Genomic DNA, 20,326 nt, shown 5'->3' with positions numbered 1-20,326 from the left:
TAAATTGTCTTGAAATCTAGACCACTAAAATGTCTTTAGAATTTGTGTGAACTGACCCTTTAGGATCTTAAAAAAACAAAATGTACAAGGTTAAGAACTGCACAACAACAAGCAGCAAACTCCTCTCTGCGAATGTCACGTTGTCTTGTTTGTGCTGCTGCGACACAATCACCACATTGTGCTGTGTGAAGTGGTAAAATTAGAACTTGGGTAATTACCTCACTCTGGAGAATTTCTTTTGTTAGTAATTAAGTCTTTGACTGAACAGACCAACAGTTACATCACTGCCGTGTCCTTTGTGCATGTGGTCCATTGTGTGACAGCAGAGAGGGGGGACACTCGCAGCAGCGATGTCACGGTTGGCAGGAAGCCGCGGGAGCTGCACAGACGTCTGATGCCACCTATAGGCCGATCTGTCGTCATCATAAACAGAGTCATGTTGGATAGTCACGTTGGTGGAGGTTTAATTTCAAGAGCTAAAAAACTTTACATTATAAAGTCTGATATAAAAAAACATTAATTCATTCATTAATTAAAGTTAAAAACATTTAAATCCCCGTCTGAGTTCACGCAGTCTAATCCAACATATAAACAATTCACTTGAAAATAAACTCAAAGGACTGGGAGCTGTATCACAAAGCACTTAATCTGGTTTCCCCTGCACTGCCTGGCTTAGCATTAATAATCCTGTTTATTATCACCTGGCTCAGTTAACTCTGATCTTTACTGATCTATGCAACATCAGAACCGTGAGTGACGTGTTTAACAGGATAACACGGCAAGAAAAAGTGACGTTCAGGGTCAAATGTCAACAATAAAATCACACAAGTAGAATCTCATACAGGAAAGTTTCAATGCGATGAGTAAAAATATTGTTGAGACAATTTACAGTGTGTGACTGATAAACAGTGACAGCGACAGAAGAAGAATCGAAAAGCATCTACACTGTGATAATAGGCAGCTATAATCTTCATGAGGTAAAGCATATCTGTTTGTTAGAGGTTCTGTTTTAATCCCAGTGTGCACACATGGTTTGTTCTTCTGTCTTTGACATAATTATCATGGTATACTAACACCCTCCACCCCCGCCTACTTGTTGCATCCCTCCTAATCCACAGAAAGCCACTGTAACCACAGCTGTAGCTGGTTATACCTGTGGATGTGATGTGGGCTACAGCTGAGAGAGCATTGTAAAGTCAGACACTCAGCGGATTTATATTAAGTAGCCTCCACTATTTATCAAACAAATCCAACTTTATTATAAACACAGTAGCTTTCTTTTGTCCCTGATGAGAACCTGCAGCAGTATAAGAATAAATCTGTCCAGTGAGCTGATTGGTCAGTAGTGGATCTGTCGACACATTTTGATCTGTGCAGCACAGGTTTCCACAGGATCTACCTCGCTTAAAGTGAGCCAGTTAAACCCAAACATGTTAGCTAGCTTAGTGAAGTTAACCCATCAGCTTCACTTTATGATACAGGCTCCAGACGTCCATCCTCACACAGAGGTGGTCTCAGCCCTCAGCGGCGCCCTCTGTGGTTGGCCCCGGGCCATCTGTCTGTCTGCCTCTCTGCGTTTTCGCTCCTGCAGGTAGCGCTTCACTCCTCGGATGGTCTGGATCGTGAGCACCGTGCCGGCCGTGTACAGGATGGCGGTGATGAGCCCGAACAGAGCCACGGCTGCGTCCGCCCCGCTCACGTCGCAGTTCATCCAGGTGTAGCCGTTGCGAGCGTAAAGTCTCTCCCGCTGTTTGCAAATATCCGTGGAGTTGACCCTGATGACAAAGTGCAGGTAGAGGCCGACAGCCACCACGTATGCCACCGCGCCCACAGCCTGAAACACCAACGCCCCGACTAGGAGCTTCCTGGACATCAGGTGCGGGGGTTTGTTCCCGGCCACCACGAACAGCAGCGAGATGACCCCCATGGTCAGGCTGAAGGCGATGCCCCCGTAGATCCCCGGCGCCCTCATCTGGCTGTACTGCATGTCCAGGTCTCTCACCTGCTGCAGCTCGGTGCCCTGCAGGTTAAAGTTGGAGTTGATGTCGAAGCCTCCCAACCCAGCTGCCGAGGACAGGCCCGACTGCACCAGCTGAGCAGCGACCACACATATTAGGACCAGGGCGTTGGTCAGTACAGCGCAGATCAGCACGATACCTGGGAGGAGAGTCGACACATGAAACAGGTCAGGAGGGAAATCACAAGTTTACAATATTGAATCTGCCAAAAAAGGCAGTTAATCAATGTAAAAATAAGCAATTAAAAACTGACTATAACAATCAGCAGAAACCTGAGATCCTACAGGACTTGAGATTTGATATCAACTGATCCTGAATTACTTGAGACTTAAGATGTACTCCAAGAGCACTTGACCCCAAAGTCCAGTTTGTTTGATTAGTGTGAACTTAAAAATATTTGATTGAAACTGATCTGAAAAGCAGTGAATCCTCACATCTGAAAACTGGAACCAAAACATTTTTGCTTGATCAACTGAAGTGACTGAAATGATGTTATTTTTCTCTCTGTTGTGTGTTAGTTTCAGCACTATACAGAATGAAATGCTCCTCTTCCTAGAGGATTAACTCTTTTATGAGAGAAGGAGCAGGTCATTAAACTATTAGACTCAGGTATCAGGCTGTCAGCAGGTTGTGTTTCCCTGTTAAAGTCTAAACTCTGAGTACAGAGGTTGGTAAACACCAGAAAACCAGTCTGTCCAGTATTCATGGAAGGGAGGAGGAAGTGAACTGCACTGAAACCAAAGTCTGCCCTCTGACGTAGCAGCTTTCATTTTATTTGACCCTGATCCTGACTGTACCTCTCCTGGAGCAGATGTTTGTGCATTTGGAGTCATGGTGCTCCACTCGAGGAACCTCCCGTGCACGTTTGGGAGCCGGGTCGGCCTCTCTGGGGTAGTATGGGGGTTGTGAGGAAGACCTTAGGCACATAGAAACACATGCATTAAAATACTGACAAAATAATCACTGATTTTTTATTTGAGGAGCTGAATCTTCTCCACATTTTGTTCTATTTTTAAAGTTTAGTCCAGTAAATTTTGAACTTACTGAAAAAGTAGTACTTAAGTTTTCATGTTTTGTGAACAATATGATAGAAAAAACATGTTATTTTAATTCAGTTGTTTGTTATGTATTGAGGAATACTTGTGTAATGTATTTCTCAATACTTAATAATGACTTTAATGATTTTATATATTGAAAAGCATAGTAATAAACACATTAAAACTAAACATCAAAGACTTCTCAGCCATATTGGTTTTATGTTGAAATTTAAAGTTGACTCCTTGACTTTAGAAACGCAGCTGATCTGTACAGTAATTGAGTAAATGTAGATGTACACTACCACAGTACACTGTGCACACCTGTCATCGGGGGAGTCTCGGTGATGTCGGTGGTCTCCGTTTCTCTCCCGGTGTCCCCGGTTTGAACGGGGCGGATGACTCATACCTGCTGACCGAAACGACACGGTTAGGACACCGTAAACAACCTTTGAACGCCATAGAAACTGTCAGTTACTTGACAGGAACCAGACGTTACAATAGAGACATTTTAAGGATGTTTTCTTTATTTCGTTTTAACGTTAATTTCGATTAAAACACACAAAAATCGCTTTTTTGATGAAAGGTTTAGCGACCGTTGACGTAGCTTACGTCAGAACGCCAACAAACGTAAACGTTAACATACCACTATCGGAGACGTTAGAAGGAATTGGTTGAACGTCGACTAAGACTATTTATGATGTTTTAAAACTAACTAAACAGAAGCTTTGCATTAAAATGAAGTTTTTGAACTCCGGGTAACGCAACTGTGGAGCAGGTTAGTAGCTTAAAAGCAAGCCAACAACAACAACGCCTATGATACACTTGGTAGTTTAATTAGCTAAAAACGTTAGAATCAACTCGGCCGTTAACAATGAAAAACAAACTTACTGTGAAGTCGATGAACGCGGTCTAAAGTCCGGTTATAACGCCATTGTTTTATCCTTAAATCACTCTCCTGATTTGTTCTCAGAGTCCAGGTAGAAACAGCTCCACCCAAACCTGGAAAGGGAAGAGTAAAGGAGGTGAGGCGGAAGAGAACCGTACAGGTAGGTTCCGGACAGGTAGGTGGACGGGGGTCCTCTCTCTGTGGTCACAGCTGGAGTGGACAGCCTGGCTGAGGCGTCTTTTTTTTTGGACGAAGTTCAAGTCATTACCAGCCCGTCTGAATCAGCCGCTTTGTGTGTTGTCAGTCCCATCAGAGGAGCCAAAGAAGCCTCTGTTTAAACCGTGTTTTATTGGGGGTGTTGGCCTTTTAATATGAGCAGCAGCGTCTCAGAGGAATGTTGTTGTTTATGTGCGTCTTTTATCAGCACGGAGATTTACATGAAGCCCCCTGAAGAGCTCTGTTGTGTTCACTGGCAACATGTTGCCCTTCGTCTTGGAATTAATTTGTCTCCCACATGCCAAGTTGTACAATATGTAGGCCACTTACACAGAATAATGGCAATGGTTGCAGTGAGTGAGGATTTGATGCTTTTCTTTGTCATTTCTGATCGCAAAATGAATCCCTTTTGGTTTCTAATCGTTGGTTGGATGAAACAAGCAATTTGAATTGTATGATTTTTCACTATATTCAAATATTTTATTGATGAAACAATTCATTTATTCATTCAAATAAGCAGCAGACTGATAAAAACGAATCAAACAAAGCCTCCAAAATTATCAACACAAACTGAATCTTACAACTAACTAGAATTTTAAATAAAGTCCTGTTTGAATAATGCTTGGCACAGCATGAGTTTGTAATGACTAATGCACAAGGTGGTACAAGGTGTTGGTCATGTCGCTGTTTCATACACAGTTTAGGAAACAGGCTACAAACAGTCAGCCTGACCTCCAGGATTTCAGCAGGGATGGGCTGTAAGTATGTACAGGGAGGAATGTGGGTAGTGTAACAACCTCCAAAAATAATATTATGTTCACATGTGATCTACTTGGCTGTCACAGGAATTTCTTCATCTCAAAAATTCCTGATTACTCATGAAGTCCTGGTTCACCAGAAGTTCTTCAGTACTCTGTTTTGAGAAACTGGATGTGTTAATGAAGTGTTGCCTGAGTCATACAGAAGAAGTTAAAAAGGGACCTGGAGTTGTGTGTAGTAAACCTTTAAAAAGCAGTAAATGACTCTAAAAATAGACTCAACCCCTCAGGCTACAACTGTGAATTCCCCACAAATACTGTGTCCCTGTCCTCACAACTGTAACTCCCCCCAAGGAAAAGAATGCTGACTTTTATTTGTTTGAAGGAGTAACAGTTTTCGTTTTTTTTATGATTATGGAATTGTATTTTTGATAAAATTGATGGTAGCTTTACTGTAAATTCAACTTGTGATATAATATTTTAAATGCAAAAAAATGTACTGACTTTATTTCACAAGAAAGGAAAACATTTTAAAAAATCTTTATTAGTAAAAAACAAATGACAAAAGGAAAAGAGAAAACAGGAAAAAGTAGGGTAGATAGCTTCTAGTAGTTCAATTCTACATTTCTGTTTAAATTTCAATAATTTTTTGTGCTTATTCACTAACTTTGATACAACGTTGCATTGAATTTGTATTAAATCCTTATGTGATTTACAACAACTGTATTATCAGTGGCCACCAGGGGGCAGCACTCAGAAACTGATCATGTCGTCACAGTGAAGCTGTTCCGGGTTAAAGCGGCACAGCTGTAAACAACAACATGAGGACGAAGCTAGAGTCCTGTAACCTCTTCTTACAGTAGAGTCTGTCGGTTAACACACTGGTTGTCACTTCGACACCGCGTCCTCTCCGTTTTCGTGTTTACTCCTGAACATATTCCCGCTGCGTGCGGTCCTGCGCGGCCATGTTGTTGCTCCGGACTGCGGCTCTCAGCTGCAGAGGTCTACCCGCCCTGCGCTGCCTGCCCGCCGGCTACACCGCCTCTAGAGCCGCCGCTACATACATCCAGGGCCAGAGCCCCGAACCACGCATCCGAGAGTATTTCTACTACATCGACCACCAAGGACAGGTGAGTGTGTGCACTGACATTAAACTAAATCTATAAAAATATATTGTTAATTCTCATAACATCGTGATATAATGATGTGTGCTTCGTTTACAGCTTTTCCTCGATGACACTAAAGTAAAGAATTTTGTCACCTGCTTCAAAGGTAAAAAAAACAAAAAAAAAAACACACACACACACTATAGTTTATGTATCACTAGAAACGTATTGACCAATCACAGCCCTTCCCGAGTGTTCACAACAACCCATAAGAGTAATAATAGTTTTGGTAAATGTGCTTGTTTGCCATTAAATCAGTTGTCAGGATAAACAAATAAACAGCTGTGTGGTTGTTGTTGCTGTTGTAGAGCTGATATAGCTGTTTGCTTTTTTACCTTATTTGGTTAAGATAGGAGAAAATCATCTGTCTAAGACACATAATGTACCACCCTGTCCATGTAAAGGCACTTCAGCAACATTCACACAATATAAAACAGATGAAGGACAGGTACCCTGTGTGTCTCTTGAACTACATGCAGAATATGGATCCATGTTGGTTCTGCCGTCCATCATCTCTGTTTCTGTGCTCATCAGACAAACAGTTCCTGGTCTTCTTCTTCAGTCGTCTGCGTTCTAATCAGAGCGGGCGATATGAGGAGGACTTCCCCTTCCTGTCCCTGTGCGGGAGGGAGAGGAACTTCCTTCGCTGCGATGACCGGCCCGTGGTCTTCACCCACCTGCTGCAGACCCCCACACAGCCAGGCCAGGAGCTACTGTCGTACTGTGGCGGGGCGGAGAAGCTGTCCGTCCCGTTCCGCCCCGAGGCTCTGTACATGCACCCTGTCAGCGGGCGACTGTATCACCCCTGCTCAGAGCGCTCAGGGGGGGTCGGCCTGGTCCGGTCGGCTCTGGCCATCGAGCTCAGCCCGTTCTTTGTTTATGCTCCAGAGCAGGGCCAATCAGGACAGCCGACACATTTTCTCTGGGGAGGACAGAAGCACACGCTGACCAATGAGCTGGCAGGATGTTTCTCCTCAGCAGAGGAGGGCAGCGGGCAGCACGGAGAACTGGGATAAGGAACAGAGGTGTTCTTTAGAGTCTGAAAATTATTCCTCATCCACATATGTCTGATTTTCCAATGTGGACAGTGGGAAAAGACAACTGCTGTGTCCCACATGGACACTTGTGCTCACAGTGTGGTTGTTACTGACTGAAGCATGGGCTGATGTGTCCTCCTGTTCTAATTTGACATGTGAGAAGTGGGAAGTCATTCACTGACGCTGCAGAGTGTTTGATGTAGGTGTAATTGGTTAAATCAGTGATTCCCAACCTTCTTTTGGCTTGAGACAACTTCAGCACAGTGTCTACTTGCATCCTCATTACAGTTATTTTGTCCCCAGGTTCATTTAAATCATATTTAGAGTCTTGAAGAGATAAAACAATAAAATAAAAAGCAGAAATAGGGGAAAAGTCTGAAAAACATAGGCATACTTTTGTTTTGCGACTGCTCAGATTTACTGACTTAAAGCTACAGTGGTTGAGACAGAGAAAGAGGCTGAAAGCTTTTATTTTTAAATGCTGTATGACACAAACCTAGTAGAAAACAACACTCACAAGTCTGTTTAGTATCACGGTCATCTTCCAGCTTGACGCCCTGTCACGCAAATGTGGTACTTCTGAATAAATCCAGAGGGAAATACATGAGTTATTTTATCAAATTTGTTGAAGAGAATCAAGCAGTTACTTGGTACATTAGGTTCAGATCCTTAGATACAAAATAATCTATGAAATCTATATCTAGAAAAACATATACAAGCAACATATATAAAAACAGCTGCAGTGTCTCCATAAGTGCAGCAAATAAATACTTAGAGATGTAAGATTGATGCTTGGATAATACAGAAAGTACTGCATTTGAATCTAACTATACTAAAAGTGATGCAAATACCAACAACCTGTTACAAACATTTTGAAATCTACTACTGAAGATACTTGAGGAAAATTCTGCCGTGAATAAATAAGATGATGTGAATGTCTTGTTTCTGCTTTGTTGTGTTATTGACAGGAAATGTCACAACAACCCCTTTACTCAAATACTATGCTCCATTTTAAGGCACTTGTACTTTGATTATTTCCCTTTTTGTGCAGCTTTCTACTTTAAATCCAATATGTTTTAGAGGAAATAACTTACTACAAGGACCAGGTACATTTCTTTAGAATACTTTTGATTTTGATGTTAATTATTTAATTTGTTGTTTGTGTTCTTGTAGTTTTATTAAATGACATTTAGACCACAGGGGTGTACACTGAAAGACTAGGACATCAAAAAGGCAACGTGGATCACAAAACTGTGTAAAATCACATGACTCGGCAAATTCGTTCAACTAAAATATCTAAGAAATAATCGTCTGTTTCAGATCTTATTTGTTCACTCTTCTGTTTGCCTACACACCTCACGTCTTACCCTGCCTCTGGAGTATTTGTCAGAGGTTCCGCTCTGTTTCTGCCTCAGTAGGTGCAGGACTCTGGAGAACTCCAAGTCCCAGATATCTCGGCATCAGTGAACCTGGACCCAGGACTTGAATAACATGGCAGCGCCGTTCAGCAACACACGCGAGGCCATGGAGCGGTCTATCCGGGAGCGAGTCCCTCCGCTGCTGACCGATCTGTACCAGTTCACCATGGCGTACGCGTACTGGCGGGCCGGTCGGCACCAGGAGCCCGCCGTGTTCGAGCTCTTCTTCCGGGACAATCCGTTCGGCGGCGGCTTCTCGCTGTTCGCCGGTCTGCACGACTGTCAGCTGTTCCTGCGCAGCTTTCGCTTCACAGACGAAGGTGAGAAAGGCAACTCGAACTTGACTTTCTACATTATTTCAGTTTAAACACGAGCCAAGACCAAATCTTCTTAATAATAATGTTATTCATGACTTTTCTCCCCTCCAAACCTCCTTTTACGCATACCGATCCGGTTGCGCAATACTTCGCCGTGCAACCCCCGTGAGACTTTCATTGAGAGAACGTGAATGCCGGTGCGGTATTTTGGGAAAGGGGGGGGGGATTATAGCTCTGAACTTTAGCACAGAAGAGTAATCTCATGTGTGTAAAGCACATGAAACAGTATGGCACACCGCATTCCAGGAACGTTTGTGGTTCAATGTAACGCGGATTGTCCTGCGCTCATGTAACTGGAAGTTATTCTGATTTTGCAACATGTTTAAGTTCACACAGATGCAATTCAAAGTCAGTTATAAAACAATATAAAAGTAGTCTTTCACAATGATTTTAAACGGTTATGACTAAAGATCTAAAAATGATCTAAAGTTGTGTAACACTAACAGCCTCAAAGCTTCCTACAGCCAGAGCTGAAAGATCTCCAGATCCTGATAATCCATGACAAAGTCCTGTAGTCAGAACTGCACTGTAGGAAAAGCACATCAGTAGCAATAAAGAGCTAAATGTACTAGTTTCAAACATGTTAACTAATCTCTCCAATAACTTAAACTGAAATAAGTGAAGGGAAACTACAAGAATTCCCTCAGAAATGTACTGTATAAACAGTTGTATCAGATGTACTTTAGTTCAGTGTTGTTTTCATACTTCTCTTTACATCAGGAATCTTAATACTTCTGTTGGAATATAGTTTAAAGGAGCATAAAATACTCAGAGTATAAGTAATTATATAGTACTTGGTCTATGTACTCAACTGAATACTTTGTAGTTATTTTCCACCACTGCAATCAACAAGCTGTCAGACATGTTTAGTTTGACCTTCATCACAGTCACACCACTGAGGTCGCAGCTTCTGAATTAGATTAGCTGTACAGAGAGTTATTAGATTTAGCTCTGTTATTGTAATTGTGTGTGTGGTGAGTGTGTGTGTGTGTTGTGAGACAGGACATGTGAGGGCACATGAAGGACACATGTGCTTGTGTAACAGCCCATGTGTGTGGTGTCAGGATGAAGGATGTCCTCTGTTGTTGGTCTGACTGTCACTGTTCCAGATGTTTGTGTTAACACTGTGTGTTTTCATGGATCCAGATGTGGAGTTCCTGCGCTCAGTCCTGCCCCCGGCCACTGACCCCGCCTTCTTCCAGTTCCTGCGAGGCCTGGACTGTTCGGGCGTCACGCTCCGCTCTGTCCCAGAGGGAACTGTGGTGTTTGCCAGGGTGAGCCGTCAGGGTTAAAGTGAGGGTCAAAGGCCACAGTCGGGGTCAGAGTGTCTAACTTGTGCTGCGTGTCTAAAACATCTGCAGGTGCCTCTGATGGAGGTGGCAGGTCCGCTGGCTGTGGTTCAGCTGCTGGAGACCAGTTTACTGTGTCTGGTTAACTACGCCAGGTAACAACACACACACACACTTTTATTCAATACATCCATAGTAAACAGTCATATAACCACATGTGTATATGGGGCTTTAACCAGTAAATTACTTTTATTATTGATTTATCTGTTGCTGATTTTTTCATTGGCTTATTAATTTCTTGAATCCCAACAGTCTAATGGCCTGTGATGCATCTGCACTGTCCATGCCATAAAAATAATCTTATCTCTTATATGTACAGTATATGTGTTTTAGACAGTAATGAAAGTGGTGAATGAACAGTCATTAACATTTCCTCAGATATAGGCCACAAAGGAATATATAGAATTTACATACAAAAATTAAATAATGATATAAAAGAGAAAAAACAAGGGAATACTCCATCTTAGCCTTCTGTCTCCATTTTCATCCCCTGCTGAGTCTCTGACCTCTACATTTTTAAGCTCGTGGTTACACCACTGTACTTCACAGCTGCCTCCACCATCAGTCAGCCACAGCTGTGGACCCAAACTGTCTGTTGTATAACTCTTATAACCTTTTCTCCAGCAGAAGTTATAAAACAGCTTGTTTTTCTTCTCTGTTGTCAGTCTGGTGTGTAGTAACGCTGCCCGTTTCAGACTGGCAGCCGGTCCCAGGAGGAAGCTGCTGGAGATGGGCCTGAGGCGGGCTCAGGGGCCAGATGGAGGGCTCACCGCCTCACGATACACACACATTGGAGGTGAATGTTGTGTAATCTGTCAGACATGTTCAGTTATTATTATTCTCTACAGTTTCTCTCCACATTTGTGGTTTTGTTGGCTACGAGTAACTAGTATAAATAGATTCATTGGCAGTTACTAGATAACATGTGAGTAGTGTTGTCTGTGGCTGAATGTGTCATGAATCTGTCCAGGGTTTGATCTCACCAGTAACGTTCAGGCTGGATTCCTGTTTGGGATCCCCGTCGCAGGGACCATGGCTCACTCATACGTCACCTCCTTCACCTCCCTGGAGGAGGTGTGGCCACAGGTGAGTATGTTTTTATCTCCACCAATCACCTGCATACGACCATAACAGTGGTTTTACACATTCTTGCTCATTAAGTCCACTTTGTGTATGCTTACATTACTGTTAAAGTTTCTGTGGTGATCCAGGTCAGTCATTTTAGTAGCAGCTCTAGAACTTCATTTTCAACAGACAGAAAAACTGACATTTTCTTTTCCTTGTCTTACATCATAATACCCTGACGACTGTTGGTTAAAAAAAACAGACCTGAACTGAATATGTCACTGTAGGCTTTAAGATGTCACTTTTTTTTGACATTTTTTTACTGTTTCCTGATGTTTCACAGACAAAATGATTAATCAGTTAATAAAGTAAATAATCTGCAAAATAATCTGTAAAGGAAATGTATTAGTTAATTGTAGCCCAGGTGAAGTGAGTTGAATATCGGTCTCCAGAGGAAAAGAGTGGCTCAAGAAATTCAGCTGGTGATCATGTGTGAAGGAAGGGGCTGGAGGCTCCGTGTGTAATGCAGGAGGCATGTTGCTAACAGTGCAGAGAAACTGTCTGTTCAAAACTAGGAGGAAAAACTCTTCACTGCCACGTCACGTAGGTAATAATATCTCCCTGACGTTTGTTCCCACTCAGACTCTGGTGGCGGTGAACGGGGACCCAGATCCAGTCGACTTCATTTCCCTGACAAAAGGCTGGTTGAGCCGAGTGTGTGAGCTTCTGGCAGCAGAGCCTGGGAAGATCAGAGAGGGCGAGTTAGCCGCCTTCCTGTCCTACGCCATCGCCTACCCTCAGAACTTCCTCCCTGTGATCGACAGCTACAGCGTTGGCTGGTAATTAGTGATGTTGTTTTTAATTTTATATTACATCAACAAAACTACCATCATAATTCTGATGTAACTTTCCAGTGTAGTGGTTACTGCAGCAGCTATGCTAAATTACTTTTACCAGAAGAAGAAAGAGGTGTGAAGGAGCTAATCTCTTATCATTTCCCATCATTGATGGCTACATAGATACTTGCTCTTTTTCCACAGTTTCCAAGAAAGACTGAACGTATCAGACTCATACAATGTAATCTGTGCTTGTATCTGATTTCAGTAGCGGCCTGTTGAACTTCTGCGCCGTGGCCTTGGCGCTGTATGAGCTGGGCTACAGGCCTGTGGGGGTTCGTCTGGACAGCGGGGACCTGTGCAGGCAGTCAGTCGACGTCCGTCATGTCTTCAGACTCTGCAGCGAGCAGTGAGTGAGGTGCCATGCTGCATGTGTGCATCAGTATGTCTTTAAAACCTACAGCCAGATTTGATTTTGGTCTGTTCACGTTTCATTCGCCATTGTTCCATTTTCACTCTTTTCTTTTTCTCTACAGTTTCTCCATCCCTGCTTTTGACTCACTGGTCATCGTCGGGACCAATAACATCTCAGAGCAAAGCATGGCTGAGCTCAACAAGAAGGTAAATGAATGAATGAGCAGCTTATTTTATCGTCTCTGATCCTCACTCCCCTCCAGGGTTTATCTTTGTCCCTGATAGTTTCTATGTGATTGTTTCAGGAGAATGAGATCAATGTGGTTGGTGTTGGAACACATCTGGTCACCTGCACAAAACAACCCTCACTGGGTTGTGTGTATAAGGTAATTTAATTAAAAACACACCTTGCTAACATGGTAGCACACATAGGCATCATATTAACATTTGTATGTGTGTGTGTTAGTTGGTGGAGGTCAGAGGAAGACCCAGGATGAAGATCAGCGAAGACCCAGAGAAGAGCACTGTACCTGGAAGGAAAGCTGTCTACCGACTCATAGACGCTGAGGGTGAGGGTGTGGTTTACACGATGATATCCCAAAAGATGCACAGTTCATACTGTCGCAGGCTTCCCTTTAACATCCCTGGGTGTGTTAGGCTGTTGCTGATTATCATGCAATTTAGGGTAATATTAGATCTTTATATGATGTTTGCTTCAGTGTTTAATGTGCAGAATTATCTAAAAACAGAATGGTTATGTTATCCATTAGCAATTTTTAAAATGTTTTTCTGGACAATTTAACATAAAAAAACCCAAAATATCCAGGTCACCCACCCATGATGCTAATGTTAGCATTTTAGCTAAAAGTCAGAAAGTCACCATTTTGCCTTTCTACTGACACCACCATCATAACAAGTGGTTATGCTTTAAGAATAGAAAAGATGTTTCTCTTGTGTAATGAGCATTTCAGCCACATGGGGCTGCTAGTGCGCCTGTACACCTTTTCCACAGCTTCCCTTCTCTTTTCACCTCTGCAGGCCATCCTTTCCTGGACCTGGTGTGTCTGGCGGTAGAGTCTCCTCCAGAGGCAGGCGTCCCACTGAGCTGTTACCCTCTGGGGTGTGATAACTCCGCTGTCTCAATCACTCCAGCTCAGGTCACCTGTCTGCGTCAGGAAGTGTTCACCAAAGGACAGGTGAGGATCAAAGAGTATTGATCTGTGTGTCCTTCGCACACTGTGCAGAAACACACTCTTGCATGTCTATATAAACAAGATAGAGTGTGTTTGAACTGTGTTGCTGGCAGCCAACCAGGTCATTGTGGGTTTGGTGAAAGTGTACACACATTCCTGGGTGGCATTTCTGGAACTTGGGTGTGCACCGGGGTGTGTGTTGGCTCTGGGATGTGGTCCTTATCGCTCCAGGTTCTGTGTTTTACTGAACATCAACAACAAACATGTAGCTTCTGCTTTAAAACGTTAATATTGAAAATACACTTCAATAAATAGCTTTAAACAACTGTTAATAATTTGTGAGGTTTCCCACCCCTGAATGTCTGTCTGAGGAGTTCACCCTTGGTCCACACCCCTGCAGACTCTCTGGATGCCAGAATATAATCTGCCTCCATGTGGACTTGATGAGTTGGACGGCTGCAGACACTCCAGCCTTTACAGAAACACACCCATCGACTGGAGTCTATAATTTGGATTTAGCAACTGTGACTTTAGAAGGGAATGGTGGGAAGTGTAGGGATGGAAGCAGACACTGTAGGTAGGAGGAAGATATTTGCAAAAGGATTATATAAAAGCATTTAGATTTACACATTTATAGAAAGATTCTGTGCAGCATCTAAAATAGCTACAACAGTAGTAACATATTATTCTGCCTTAGAGACCATGAGGAATTACAGTTAATAAAAACATTAATTAGCTAACTGATTCGATCATACAGTATTTTCTAGAAGTCATTAAACAGTACAAATCAATACAATATTACAGGACTAAAACTGTGGAGGAGTTAAGTCTTTATGAACGTGTCTCCCACATTTTCTAGGTCACACACCCTCTGTGTAGCGCTGCAGAAACTAGAGCAAAGGTCCAGGGCTCCCTCCAGACTCTGCACCCTCGACACAAGAGGCTGCAGGAGCCAGACTCTTACACAGTGAGTGCTGAATGGCAAAAACGCAGAACAACTCTAAGACTCAGAAGCTGGATCTCACCAACTGTTCTCTCTTTAACTGAAGGATTTCTCCTCCTCCACTTTGTCCCTCTCCTCCACCAGGTGGCGCTGTCAGAGAAACTCCACAACCTGGTGACAGAGATCCGAAGAGGCAGCTCCAGCAACAGCAACTTCCTCTTAGCCAACTAAAGATAATCCTACACAACTGCTCTGTTGTCATCTCCTCTCGTTTTTTGTTTTTATGTCGTTTTATTAACACTATTCTTCAAAGTGCCTCACGGTTAGAGGGATGTGATACATCTGTCGAGCACTAATGAAACCGTAACAGTGTTAATGTCGTTTTCTCTCCTCATACAGGAAATAACAAATGTGTTGTGGCCCGTGTTGTTCAAATCTGATGCATTTAAAACAGGTTTACATGAACAAACTATCAAATGACCCCGACCATAAACAAAAGAGAGGCTTAAAATCAAAAACATAAATTTTGAGTGTGCTCAAAATCTTAATCTGAAGATCGACAGGGACATGATCATACCAGACTTCATGGACAAAAACAGTCATTTTACTTCCCAGACGCTGCTGGAATACCACTGCCTCAATCAGTTAGTTTGTTGGTGTTACTGTTTGACTTTCAGTGGTGAAGGAAGTATTCACATCCTTTACATAAACAAAATACCACACAACAGCACAATCAAACAGGTCAAGGCAGAGGTATTCCAGCAGGTCCCATGTTCTGCTCTGTAAAATTACTGTTTTTGTCAATGGAGTCTGGTGCGATATGTAAGCAATGTTTTCAGGTTAATTTCAGGTTCACTTTTCTTGCTCAATAGTGTCCTGATTCCAAAGATTTTTGTCCTTATCAATCATTTACACCCAAAGACATGGGAAAATATGGCTCAGGTTCAAAAATACTGGAGTCATCCTATAATTCATTCATTCATTTTCTCTATTGAATGCCAGAAAAATGCCTTTTATAATTCCCCAGAGCCCAGATTAGATGCCTGTTTTGTCCAAAATATTCAGTAAAATATCAGATATAACAAAAACAGCAGCAGATCCTTTCATTTGATAAACTGGAACCAGAGAACTTTTGCTTAATAAATCACTGAAATGATTCACTGATGACCAAAGTAGTTGCTTAATGATTTCAGTTCTAGATATCTAGAGTTTAGAGCAGACGACTTAAGGGAAGCTGCAACAAAAAACTGTCTCACTCTCACGCCTTACTCTGAGTTTGACAAGAAATAACAAAAGACACAACATGTTGACAGTGTCTAGCTGCTCCACATGTGATATTTGCTCTTGTGCTGTTGGTGTTTGACTTAGTTTGGACTTGAAATCCGGTCCAGCAGAGTTCAATGATTAACTGAAGAGTTGTGAATATTTTTGTTGCTTGCAGTAGACAGTAACATTAGATATAAGAGTCTCTGTGAAGCTCATTGACTCGTAATGGACAATGGATGATTTTACTACAGTATTTTTAAATTTAAATGAACATATTCATTATTTATTCTGTATTGGGTCAATCCATCCATCAATGTTCTGCTGGTTAAAGCCTCCAGTCTCCTACAGAGACCCCCAGACTGAAAGAGACACAGAGAGTGTTGTTGTAGTAGTTTTGAGTTTCTGTGTAGTGGTACTGTGTCTTCTTGTGGTGGTTGTGAGTCTCTTTGTGGTGGTTTTGAATCTCTTTTTATTCATTTTAAATCTCCTTTTTGCATCTTTTTGTGGTGGTTTAGAGTCTCTCTCTGGTTGTTTTGAGTCTCTTTGTGGCGGTCATAAGTCTGTGGTGGTCTCATCATCTCAGTCTCCTGGGCCTGTGCCCCATTGGTAGACTTCAGTAATCTATCCAGGGGGTGGATATGTTAACTAATTAACTATATTAGTAGGGATGATTGTTATATACAGCTGGGAAGCACTGACAGAAATGTGATATACATGTTATTAATAAATAAGAAATATGATAGCTTGTTTTCTGTCACTCTTTGACCAGTAAGACAGTGAATTTGAATTGTATTCTTGACCATATTGAGAAGAAGTCTTATGTTTAATGTGACAAACAGAGTAGAACCCCTGTGAAACTCTCCACCTCCACCCTCCTCCTCCTCCCTTCCTGCTGCAGGATATGTGAAAAGTGTTTCCCTGAGCTCTGATTGGCTGCCTGCTGACCAGTGGTAGTAGAAACACAGATACACCCAGTGAGACATATGGAGCTGATTAGACACGGAGAGGCTGTGATATCATCCATGACTGTCTCATCTCACTCTCACACTCTCACACACTTCACATGTGTGTGTTCGTTTACGGCCTCAGAGATTTCTGCTGATACTGAAGTTTTCTCTACAGTTGACACTTTAACCTCACGGCTGGATTAACCTCCTCTCCGGGGCCCTGGGCCAAAGATTTGTTGATATTTCTCAGGCGTCCAGAAAGCTGACCACTGCTCCAGAGCTGAAATGAGTCGCTGATTCATCTTTTAAGTCTTTAAAGCCAAAAAATTCTCTGGTTCCAGCTTCTCAGATGTGAATATTTGGTAGTTTCATTGTCTCACAAAATGTTTCTGGGGTTTTTGACTGTTGGTCAGACGAAAACAGCAATTTGATGTTAACATATGCATTTTTCTCTTTATTTTGACTTTTCTTTAAACTGAAAAATCAATCAGTTATTAAAGGAAATTACTTTCAGATGAATTTATAATGAAATAACTGTTGGTTGCAGCCTTACAGTTCTCCTATGATGGATTAATTCGTCCTCGCTCCAAATGAAAAGCAGTAAACCCGGGGCTTTAGGGGCCCCTGAGGACCTGGGCCTGCAGTCATATGGAGTTTGTTTTGCTTTGCCTTTCAGCTCCTGCAGACCTGCAGTTTTATCGGAACGTTTTCTGGCTCTTTCAGATCTCGTCTCGACTTCGTTAGTCGTTAGTTTGGTTTATCTCTCTTTGTTAAGTTCATGAAATAACATGCACTAACACAACTCTTTTTATATAATTCGTAGATGTATGTAAATTCTGATTTTTATTTGCATAAAAAATTAGATTGTAGGGAAAAGATTTCTCTCATGTTCTTGAAATTTAACTTTTGCTCCAATAAACAAAAGAAAATCTACTTTTCTTCTCAGACTTGATCGCAGACATTTTAAAATCTGCAGCTGATGACTTCCTGACATGTCACTGACCTTTGCAACCTGAACCCCACTTGACCTCTTGACTCGAGTCACCACCCGCTGTGTGAGACGTGTAGTTCAGTGAAAAAAGGAAGAAAAACTCTCCTTTCCTTTTTTGTCCACCATAGCTGCCTGCAGATCTCCTGGAGGCCCGCGGAGGTCGCTCTGCTCTCCGCCGCCTCTCCTCTGGCTCTCCGCTACGACTCTCCCCTCCACTCCCCTCATCTTCCCCTCAGATATACTACAGCAGCACAGAGAGGGAGAGAAAAAAATCAGATCAAGCTTTTCCGGTCTGCTAGCCCTAATTTCCTCTCAAGACCTCTGGCGTTGGAGCGGCGGGGACGCGCAGGCAGAGAGAGAGGGAGAGGACCAAGGCGAGGAGCAGCGAGGAGAAACTGGGGCAATTAACGCGTACCACCACAACCCCGCACGCCTTTGTACTGTTACTCTGCGTAGGATAATGCATCCTGTCGGTGGCGTAGTGTGCTCGGAGAGGGGGAGTGTGTGAAGGGGAGAGCAGAATGGTTCGGCGGATGGGAGCGCACACAGTTCTCGCCGCGGCCGCTCCGTGCTCTCCCGACCACGCGTCTCTCCTCCGTGTCCGTGAAGCCGCCACAGAGCGTCCGCCGATGCCCGTCCTCCTCTCCGCCGCCCTGCTGCACCCACCTCCGGGTATTTGTCCGAGTCGTCATTACATAACTCGGCGTCTTCGTCGCTCGCACTGACTTTCATTCTCCCGGAGCCAGGAGTGAGTGAGCGAGCGGCGGATAACCACGTCTTGTTCACCGCCCCAGCAGCAGCAGCAGCAGGCGACGCGGCGGCGGCGGTGGCGGCAGTCCAAGCGGGATTGAACCCCGGACTGTGCTGCCTTTTGCTGTCGTGGACTAAAGGGACTAGGAGGAGGACGCATAGAGGGTGGAAACCTGAGAGTCCAGCGGTGATGAGAACTCACCCCGAGTGGATTTCGCTGGTGTGCTGCCAGAAGCATCTGGAAAGGATAACACGGGGATACACTCCCCCTTCAGAGGACCAGAGGATAATTCACATCTCAGACATTTCAGTGTTTCAGCTCTGTGGCTGCTGAGCGATGTCTTTTAGCTTCTGTTTTAATGTGAATTTGGTTTAATCACACTGGCTCTCACAGCCCCTGCCTCTCCTCAGTGGCACAGTTTGGGTTCATAACCAGATTTGCTCCTGGCATCAGTGTGTTTGGACATGTTAGGATGGCCGTGGCCCACGGTGCACGCAGTAGCTGATTAAAGGACAAGCATCATCCTGAAGAAACCACAACAGATTAGTAATCCTGTGAGGTTTCCTCGTAGCTATGCAGTGAAGATGTGTGCAGCCAGGTTTAGTGGCTGCCTCAATGGCTGTGCAGAGGAGGCCTCTGCCGCCGCCGCAGCCGGTGGTGGAGTTGGTGCAGCAGGGGCTGCTGGTCCGGTCATGGCCTCCAGGATGCTGGACTGGACAGAGGCAGGTCCCCGCATCCTCCACAGCCTGGAGATGGGCACGGTGATGACCGTCTTCTACCAGAAGAAGTCCCAGCGGCCCGAGAGGAGAACGTTCCAGATCAGGCAGGACACACGGCAGATAGTGTGGAGCCGAAACCCGGACAAGATCGAAGGAGAGAGTGAGTATCCTCATCAAAGTATGGATGGATTACTGATCTGGTCTCTGGCATGGGCCTAAGGCCTCTTGACCCTGTGGGTGCCTGGGCCTGTGCCAGAGCCTCTGTAGGGATGTAGGGATGTCACAATTGTGCTTCACTGTTGTTTAAGTCGGTTTGACTCTGCTTTAAGAAAGATTTCTTTGATGATTTCCTTTAATATTTTTGTGGTGTGCTGTAGTTTTTGTTTAATATAATATTTGTGTAAGTGTGGGTCTGTTGTGGCAGGAAGCTTTGGACAACTAAAAACCCCCAAACAACTCCAAAGAGACTCAAAACAACTTCACAGATGCAAAGTTACTACAATGAGATGCAAAATGGCTGCAGGGACTCAAAACAGATACAAAGATCCACAAAACGACTACAAAGAGACAGAAAACAGCAGTGTAGTGTCAACAGAGTGATGCAAAAAGACTGCAGATGAGAATGAGATGAATCAAATTAGATGCAGTATGGTTCAAAAGAGACACAAAGATGCAAAACAACAACAAAGAGACTCAGAACAGCTACAAAAAGATGCAAAATGACTAAAAAGAGACAGAAAATGGCCACTAAGACACTAAAACACTAAAAACGACCACAGATAGATGCAAGACAAGAGACAGAACAACAGCAGTCTTTCAGTTTTGGATGGTTTTCTTCTAATGTATGTATGTATGTATGAGGGGTTTTTGCACATCTGGTACTATAATCTGTCCCATGCATAAAAGACCAACTACAGTCCATGACATCGACCACACCAG

General features: G+C 43.4%; 4 protein-coding genes across 6 annotated transcripts in view; 3 read left to right on the top strand and 1 right to left on the bottom strand.

The window, feature by feature from the left end:
• Positions 1–439: 439 nt before the first annotated feature.
• On the bottom strand, positions 440–4,083 carry si:ch211-191a24.4 (uncharacterized protein LOC100150331 homolog). Of its 3 annotated transcripts, none has more exons than XM_018670838.2 (4): positions 3,944–4,083; positions 3,377–3,461; positions 2,816–2,934; positions 440–2,157 (listed from the first exon to the last, which is right to left on the bottom strand). In XM_018670838.2, the coding sequence occupies exons 2-4, from the start codon at positions 3,457–3,459 to the stop codon at positions 1,499–1,501; spliced, it is 861 nt and encodes a 286-aa protein (XP_018526354.1). In that variant the 5' UTR covers positions 3,460–3,461; positions 3,944–4,083; the 3' UTR covers positions 440–1,498. The 3 variants fall into 3 exon arrangements, with proteins under 3 accessions (XP_018526354.1, XP_018526356.1, XP_018526355.1); XM_018670840.2 differs by having other exon boundaries at positions 3,377–3,464; positions 3,944–4,073; XM_018670839.2 differs by lacking the exon at positions 3,944–4,083 and adding an exon at positions 3,699–3,818.
• Positions 4,084–5,694: 1,611 nt separating this feature from the next.
• On the top strand, positions 5,695–8,053 carry lg17h8orf82 (linkage group 17 C8orf82 homolog). Its single transcript, XM_018670842.2, has 3 exons — positions 5,695–6,045; positions 6,139–6,187; positions 6,616–8,053. Exons 1-3 carry the CDS (start codon positions 5,881–5,883, stop codon positions 7,095–7,097), a joined length of 696 nt encoding a protein of 231 aa, XP_018526358.1. The 5' UTR covers positions 5,695–5,880; the 3' UTR covers positions 7,098–8,053.
• Positions 8,054–8,205: 152 nt separating this feature from the next.
• Positions 8,206–14,962, top strand: naprt (nicotinate phosphoribosyltransferase). The gene is made up of 13 exons (XM_018670833.2): positions 8,206–8,856; positions 10,060–10,187; positions 10,275–10,357; positions 10,928–11,058; positions 11,233–11,348; positions 11,970–12,166; positions 12,432–12,572; positions 12,700–12,784; positions 12,883–12,963; positions 13,044–13,146; positions 13,616–13,773; positions 14,630–14,737; positions 14,858–14,962. Exons 1-13 carry the CDS (start codon positions 8,610–8,612, stop codon positions 14,942–14,944), a joined length of 1,665 nt encoding a protein of 554 aa, XP_018526349.1. The 5' UTR covers positions 8,206–8,609; the 3' UTR covers positions 14,945–14,962.
• Positions 14,963–17,575: 2,613 nt separating this feature from the next.
• The window catches only part of LOC108879537 (1-phosphatidylinositol 4,5-bisphosphate phosphodiesterase gamma-1), a 29,100-nt gene continuing 26,349 nt past the window's right edge, over positions 17,576–20,326 (top strand). The window contains exons 1-2 of the mRNA XM_018670830.2: positions 17,576–17,672; positions 17,873–19,547. Coding sequence (XP_018526346.1) covers positions 19,253–19,547 — 295 coding nt within the window. The 5' untranslated portion in view covers positions 17,576–17,672; positions 17,873–19,252. The remainder of the gene's footprint in view (positions 17,673–17,872; positions 19,548–20,326) is intronic.

Source organism: Lates calcarifer, linkage group LG17, assembly GCF_001640805.2.
Source record: "Lates calcarifer isolate ASB-BC8 linkage group LG17, TLL_Latcal_v3, whole genome shotgun sequence".
Lineage (NCBI taxonomy): Eukaryota > Metazoa > Chordata > Actinopteri > Centropomidae > Lates > Lates calcarifer.
The sequence above is the reverse complement of the archived record's forward strand: the minus strand, read 5'-3'. Positions and strand labels throughout refer to the sequence as shown.